Consider the following 8307-nt stretch of genomic DNA (forward strand, 5'->3'; position numbering starts at 1 on the left):
GGGGGAATTCAGATATGCTAAGTTGGGGATACTATTGGAGATGCCAGGTAAGCAGCTGGTTACATGAATCTAGAATTCAGGGGAGAGTATACCATATGTGTATAAACTTCCTTCTCCAGACGCAAGTGGAGGAATCACAACTGAGGAAAGTGTAGCCAAGAGATAAGCTCAACCTTGCCAAGAGCTGCCCATTAGGACTGTGAGCTCTAGAAGTCAGATGATATGTCATACTTATCTCAATCCCTATAGTACCTGGTGCCTGGTGGGAGCCTGGAATTACTTGTGGAATTAAAAATAATTCTCATAAATCTACCAATGTACTTTGAACACCGCACAGTTGGCAAAAACAACCCCCCAACATTACCCATTCTGTGTGTATCTGCAAATAGCTATTACTATTAAAAACAGGAAACTCTGTGCCAAATGCCAAACAAGCCATCTCACCCATATTAAAATGTAGGCACTATTATCTGCACTTTACCTATAAAGTAAAACTGAAGCTCAAAGGTTAAAAAATTTACTCAAAGCCCTTAGCAGCCAAGCCAGGATTTGAACCCAGACCTTCTGACTCTAAAGCCCTTCTCTTAACCTTGAAAGGCAAGAATGGGTCCTGTCAAGTAAAACTTGGTTGTTCTCTACTGCTATAAAGTAAATTAGGAGGAGTAAGAGATGCACGGTAGCACACAGAACCCTCTAAGAAGGTGGTAAAGTCCCATTGTACTGGAAAGCTCTAAGGACTAAGCAGCCACCCTCAAGGCTGAAAAATCTCCAAGATCTCCAGAGTAGAGGGTCACAGGAGGGTTTCTTCTCCAGGAGAAGGGCATTAGCCATAAGAACTTGCTATTTTCCCCAAGGCCGCTGTGAAGGATGAGGAGAGTGGAGGGAAAGGGACTCACTGGTGTCTCAGGGACAATACCAACTGTGTAGAGCCTTCTAGATACTCACAAATCTATTTGCTCTTCTTGGGCTTAGAGCTAGACCTGATTTCCTAGCCTCACTTGAAGTTAGGTATGGCCGTGGGACTAAGATCTGGCCAATAAAATGTGAGCAGAAGTAGTGTGCATCTCTTCCAAGCTTAGCCCATAAAAGCCTCCCATGAGTGATCTTCCATCTATTTTCCCTTCCATCAGCTGCATACCAATTCCCAGGGCACCTTGGAAGTTATATTTGAATACAGAAGAGCCTGCACCAACCTAAGTATCTTAATAGAAGAAAACAACTGGTCTTGAGCACTGGCTCTATAATGTCACAAAGGAAATAAATAAGCTTTTTATTATTCAGGAAGTCTATTTGTTATTAAGGTCTATCCTGGTCTGACTACAAAATCAGCCCATTGCTATAGCCATGGAATTGGTGAATGGTAGAGCAGGAAGGAAGTTTCAAGACCATCTCAACTCCCATGTCTTAGAAATGAGGATGCTGATGCAAGGCTCAAAGAGGTGACATCTGGCAAGTTCACATAGCCAGCTAATGACACTGTCTGGATCTTCAGACCTTGTGTTCATGGCATTCAGTACTACATAAGGTGGCTTCCTTGTCAGAGAAAATGGCACAAGAAAGGCAGAAGTGAGTAAGAGTAGAGTGTGTTGTGTAGAAATTTCTAAGACTTCTGCATGGCTAGTCATGAAAACGAGGATGGAAGCAGGAAGAGATAAGGGTGGAGAGATGGAGATCTGATCATATGGAGATTGGGCGCCCTCAACCAAAGTCTTTCTTACCTTTTATGTCAGCATCAGCTGTGCCTTCCTTGTACCGAGTCGCATCCTTGATGATCTGCGTCATGTTCTGGGAGAACGCACTGAGGTCTCTGACTGTCCGAAGCTTGTAATGGAACTGAGCTGTGGCCATGGCCTTCAGGTTCTCCTCAGCAGCCTGCTGCAGCCCCACGGAGACGATTCTTACCCCATCTTCCCGCAGGGCCCGGGAAGCCTCTTCCACGTCATCCTCGGACTCGGCGGAAGCCAGCACCACCAAGATCGGGGGAAACAGTTTCTTGTCTCTCCCGTTTGCCGGTCCAGAGAAGTAGGTCCTGTGAGCTTCCCTGAGAGCGTTTCCTACCTTCAGGGAGCCGCCCAGGAACACAAAGTTCCTCTTGAGGTGGTTCAGCATGAGATTCCTGTTCTTGAAGGTGCTCAGCTGGAATTCACTGTGGAGCTTGTCGCTGTACTGGGCCAAGGCCACGCGGTATTTGTTGGCCTCTATGGGGAGACTGTTGATCATTTTGTTGATGAACGTTTTCACCAGAGGGAAGGACTTAATTCCCAGGTGATCAGAGCTGTCCACCAGAAACACAACATCTGCATACTCAGGGCCTGGTTCTATCAAAATAAAATGACAACAAACCAAAACAAGGTGATGTTTTGCTCAGCCTTTACATTTCAGGCCACAGCACTCATTGGAGACTATGTCCTAGTGTTCAGGGTAACTCAGGACCCCAGAGAAAGTGTTGTCTGGATGTCACACAGAAGAAACTGTACTTGTTCTTGCTAAAATGTTAACCAAAAGGACTTTAGTAAAGTTAGCCAATAAATTTTTCTTTCTCAGCTCTATACTGGAGGCAATTGACACTTTTTTTCCTTTTTTGTTGTGGAACCCCAAACTCTGATATTGTGCTAAAGAATAAACAACATGATACCAGAAAGTCCCAAAGAGGTCTGCCCTTCCCTATTTCATATTTGTAAAAGAAAAGGAAGGCAATGGCTTAGCCACAAAAACACATAAAATTTATTTCCTATGTGGTGTTCCTTTTTTATCTTTTTTTCAATTTATTATGGCCAAGATGCAAACTGACCTACAAAACAAATGGTTTGACTCTGTTCACAGAGACAGGGAACATTGGGACATAACCAAATCAATAAAGAATTAAATTCTTTCTAGCCAGGTGTAGTATAATTCATGACTTTTGCCCCTGGCTTTCTGTTATCTTTGAGAGGTTAAATTAGTTTGATATTGTATACCTCCAACTCCAACTAAGTGCTATTTTGATTTTTTTCGTAAATAAATTAATTCTTTGCTTCTCTGTATTTATTAAAATAAAAGTTTGTTGAGGCATAAAAGTTTTTATTTTCCCAAGTAATAAAAATAAACATAAAATATACTGATACCTGGGCTCTGATCTGCCAATGTTTCAGTCCAAAGGATTAGGACAAATATAATTAGCAGGATCTTCATTTTGCTAGTGAAGTCTTCTTGCTTTTATTCTGTAAAAAATGTTATTTACCTTATGAAAAATCTCATTGTGTAACAAAAAATAACTACTGGGAGAGTTGGATTAGAAGACAATACACTATAAACAAGTATCGTCATGCACTGCCACATGCATTAAAACATTCATAGTGTTTGGAGTATTTGTTGAAAACAGATAATACTGTTTGCTAAGCCCTTACCATGGCTCAGATACTTTTCCCAGTGCTTCACGAGTATTATCTAATTTAATCCTCACGACAGTCTTACAGAGAGGTACAACAATTACTATAGCTATGTGACAGATAAAGAAATAGTTGTAGTGTCATGATGAGTGGTGGATCCAGGATCCCAACCCCAATAAGGTGACTGCAGAGCCCAAGCTCTTAACAACTGCTCAATAAGCCTTATACAAAATCTGTGTCCTCACAAAATTTATGTGGTCACTATTCTTTACCCTCTATTTTTATGCCAACATTGACTATTGTACACGTTCATAAGTTGGCCTCCCCCAAAAAACAGCTATCCATGTTTCTTTTCTTCCTTAAACCCTTGTGAAAACTGTTTTCTCATTTATGGTTATAATGAGTTTTACAAATTGCTTTAATTTCAGCATTTCCACATAGCTCATAATCAATTAGAAATCTCCATGGGAAATTATAATCTCACAGAATTTCCATCAAATGAGAGTTTTTCTTTAAAAAAAAAGGGAAATAGACCAAATGACCCATCCTCAAAAATACAGCTGCCTTAAATGAGATACCGAAGGTATAAGATTTTTACTGGTGTTTACTCTAGAGTTGACTCTTCTAGTAGTTCTTTTGAAGTTGCTGATCACACAGGAAGATTGAGAGAATTACTGGAAGCTAGATTTGAAGACACCGATAGATCATTTAGACTAAATGCTTATTTTGCTGAGGAGGACCCACTAACTAGGCTCCCTGAATCATGTCAACAATGACTTTCAAATCTATACTCATCGTATTTTAATATACCGTGTATTTTGCTTATTCATTAATTTTATTATTGAGATATAATTCATATGCTATAAAATTTACCCTTTTAAAGTGTATAATTCAATGTGTTTTAGTATATTCACAGGATTTGCATCCATTATCACTAATTCCAGAACATTTTCATGACCCTAAAAAGAAATCCCATACCAATTAGCAATTACTTCTCATTCTCCCTTCCCACAGGCTCTGGCAACCACTGATCTACTTTCTTCTCTATGCATTTGCCAATTCTAGACATTAATATAAAGAAAATCATATAATATGTGGCCTTCTGTGTTTGGAACCTTTCCTTTAACATAATATTTATCCGTGTTGTGACATACTAGTATTTCAATCCTTTTTATAGCTGAGTAACATTCTATTGTATGGATATACACATTTTAAAAATCTATTTGTCAGTTGATGGATATTTGTTTCATTTCTACTTTTTAGCTATTATGAATAATATTGCTATGAGCATTCAGGTAAAATTTTTTTGTAGATATGTTTTTCATTTCTCTTGAGCAGATGCTAAGGAGTGGAATTTGGGGCCTAAAAAACAGTAACTTAAAAACTTTGAGAAACTGCCAAATTGTTTTCCAAAGTGGCTGCATCCTTTTACATTTCCACCAGCAATGTATAAAGGTTTCAATTTCTCCACATCCTCATCAACGCTTGTTATTGTCTATTTTTTATTATTATTATTATTATTATTATTGCCATTCTACTGGATGTAAATGGGTGTCTTGCTGTGGTTTTGATTTGCATTTCCCTAATGATGAATATGTTGAACATCTTTTCATTTACTTATAGGTCATTCGTATATTTTCTTTGGAGAAATATCTATTCAAATACTTTGCCCCTTTTTAACTGGATTATTTGTCCTTTTACTGGTGTGTCATAAGAGTTCTTCATATACCCTAAATACTAGACTTATCATATATGATTTGTAAATATATTTCTCTCACTCTGTGGATTGCATTTTCACTTTCTTAATAGTGTCTTTGAGACACGAGTGATTTTAAATTTGATGAGGTCCAATTTATCTTTTTCTTTTGTTGCTAGTGTCACAGTGAAATCACCATTACATACTTCACAGTCATGAAGCCTTACTCTGATGTTTTCTTCTAAGAGTTTTACAGTTTTAACTTTTACATTTCACTCTTTGATCCACTTGGAGTTAATTTGCATATGTGGTATGAGGTAGGGATACAATTTCATTTTTCTTTATGTGGATGTTTTGTTGTCCCAGCATCATTTGTTGAATGGATCTTTCTTTCACCACTGAATTGGCAGCCGTATCATGTGCTGTTGAATTTGGTTTGCTGGTATTTTGTTGAGAATTTTGCATACATGTTCTTCAGCCACATTGGCCTGTAGTTTTTGTTCTTTTTTCTAACGGTGCACTTATCTGGTTTTGGTATCAGGTCAGAGTAATGCCAACCTTGTAAATGAGTTTGGGAGTGTTCCCTCCTCTTCAATTATTTGAAAGAGTTTGAGAAGGATTGGTGTTAATTCTTCTCTAAATGTTTCATAGAATTTACCAAAAAAACTATCTCATCTTAGGCTTTTCTGTGTTAAGAGGTTTTTGATTACTGATTCAATAGCCTTCCTCATTATTGGTCCGTTCGGGTCCTCTATTTCTTCCTGATTCAGTCTTGGTAGGTTATTTGTTTCTAGAAATTTATCCATTTATTCTAGGTTATCCAATTTGTTGGCATAATTGTTCATAGTAATCTCCTGATCCTTGTACTTCTTTGGTATTAGTTATGATGTCTTCTCTTTCATTTACAACTTTACTTATTTGAGTCCTCTCTTTTTCATTATGGATCTAGCTAAAGTTTTGTCAATTTTGTCTTTTCAAAGGACCAACTCTTATTTTTGGTATTCATTTCTATTGTTTTCCTTTTCTCTGTTTCATTTAATTATGCTCTAGTCTTTATTATTTCCTTCCTTCTGCTAACTTTGGGCTAAGTTTGTTCTTTCTAGTTCCTTGAGATGTAAAGTTAGGTTGTTTATTTGAGATCTTTCTTCTTTCTTAATGCATGCATTTATAACATTTAACTTTCCTCTTAGAACTATTTTTGCTATATCCTAGAAGTTTGGGTATGTTTGCGTTTCTCTTTTTCTGGAGCCACTAGCTGGGCTCTGTAATCACCTCTGGTCTGGCAAGATTATAGGCTGTGTTCCCTGGCAGGGCAGTGCCAATGGCTGGACTCCGCAACTAGGCAGGACTATGGGCTAGGCTCTGCAATCGCTCTTGGTCTGGTGAAATCTCAGGCTGTATTCCCCCAACTGGATGGTGCCACTGGCTAAACTCCATTTTTTAGGCAGGACCAGTCTGGGCTTCACAGTAGGTCAGGGCTATGCTCCACAATTAGGCAGGATCACAGGCTGTGCTTTGAAGTTGTGAGGCCGCAGGCCGAGCTCCACAACCAGGTCATCTGATGTCTGTGCTCCACTGTTGGGTTATAATGCTGCACAGGTCCTCAAGTTGACCAAGACCTCCACTGTATCCTGCAGTTGGGTGGGTCTGGAGACTGTGCTCTGAGGTTGGACAGGGTCAGTGTTCAGGCTCCTTGATTATGTGCGACCAGAGACTATGCTCAACAATTGAACAGGGCTGCTGGCTTAGTTCCCTGCCAGAGCAGAGCTATAGAATGGGTTCTACAGCTGCTCAGGTTCTCTGGTCATGCTTCTGGTCAGGTAGGATAGGAGGCTATGCTCAGCAGTTGGGTGGAGCTTCCTTGCTGGGGTGAGGCCACAGAATGGTCTCCACGGCTGATGTGGCCCATTGGTTAGGGACTCAAATCAGACAAAAATGCCAACTGAGCTGCCTGGCCAGGCAGGCCATGGAGCTGGATGTTCAGAAGGGCAGAGCCACTGGCTGGGATCTCTGCCTAGATGCTGCTGCAAGCAGAAATGTAGCCACCAAGATAGGAGCGCTGGTTGCTATAAGCCACGTTCCTCTTCTCCATCTTTATCTGATCCCCAGAAGTCACGCTCTAAAAATTCCCCAATGATCCCCTGAGGCAATGCCCAAGTGAGCCTCCTGGGAAGTGTCCCACGATCCTGGAGGAGCTGGGTGATCACCTTGAGTTCTGTTTTCCCACTGGAGAAACCAAATGTCCAGGGGGTGCCTCTCTGTGATGGCACTGTGCTCCTCTTACCCTTCCAATGTGGTCCTTTCCAATTCCTGTGGTTCCAGCGGTTGTTTTTCAGCCTCACCCTGGGTTCTGGGATTTTCACAGGGATGTCTTGTCTATGGACAGCTGCTATGATGGTTGTCTTCCTGTGAGGACAGTTGAAGTCGGGAACAACCTATGGCATCACCTTGATGATGTCAGCTCTAAAGACTCCTGGACCATGGCTGAGAGGGGCTAGGATTCGTTCACAGACCGCTTTAGGGCTGTGAGGTAAGGGTGACTGTTTCCAGGTCCTTTAGTATATGGTGCTGGTGACAGAACCAAAGCCAAAAGGGGCTGTAACTGAGCTCTCAGGGATACAGAGCTGTTTCGAGGTCCGCTACCAAGACCACAGTCACCAAGTTAATGTCTTGGATGTGAGCCTGCTTTCACAAAATAGCTCGCCTCAGTCTTGAACTGCACAAGGGTTTTCCAGTCTCCTACCTGGATCCCAAAGCTCCCACAAATACATTATTGTTCAGAGAGGGATGCCAAATTATTGCTGAGGTGGAGAGATGAGTGAAGGACATCTTATTCGGTCATCTTGTTGATGTCTCTCACTTCACTTCCTTATTTGATTTTTCCATTACTTCTGCTTCCTTTCACATAAATTGTTCCAATTTGTCTATCTTTCATATTACTTGCGCCTTTGAGAGAAATCTAATTTTTGAGTATGTATAAGGTCATTTTTCATTCCCTTGGCTAGTAATGTATTCCTGAGGAGAAGGTGAAAGCTTGGGTTCTCCAGATGAGATGGGGATAGAAGAGGATAGCCCCCTACAACAGAGACCTTGCAATGCTATAATCTAGGCCCACCACTCCCAATCCTCTCTTCTAAGTCCCACCTCTTATACAAGCACTTCTGTTCAGGGCCCTGTGGTTATTCTTGGGCAGCCATCTTTATTAATTATTTATAGCTCTTGGTTCTTTGATGGCTCATCCTC

General features: G+C 40.7%; 1 protein-coding gene across 1 annotated transcript in view; it reads right to left on the bottom strand.

The window, feature by feature from the left end:
• The window catches only part of COL6A5 (collagen type VI alpha 5 chain), a 79364-nt gene extending 76193 nt beyond the window's left edge, over positions 1 to 3171 (bottom strand). Inside the window, exons 1-2 of the mRNA XM_006907253.1 lie at positions 3105 to 3171; positions 1719 to 2318 (exon numbers count right to left, since the gene is read on the bottom strand). Of these exons, the coding sequence (XP_006907315.1) occupies positions 1719 to 2318; positions 3105 to 3171 (667 nt within the window). The remainder of the gene's footprint in view (positions 1 to 1718; positions 2319 to 3104) is intronic.
• Positions 3172 to 8307: the final 5136 nt, after the last annotated feature.

This window comes from Pteropus alecto, unplaced genomic scaffold (assembly GCF_000325575.1).
Source record: "Pteropus alecto unplaced genomic scaffold, ASM32557v1 scaffold92, whole genome shotgun sequence".
NCBI classification, from domain to species: domain Eukaryota; kingdom Metazoa; phylum Chordata; class Mammalia; order Chiroptera; family Pteropodidae; genus Pteropus; species Pteropus alecto.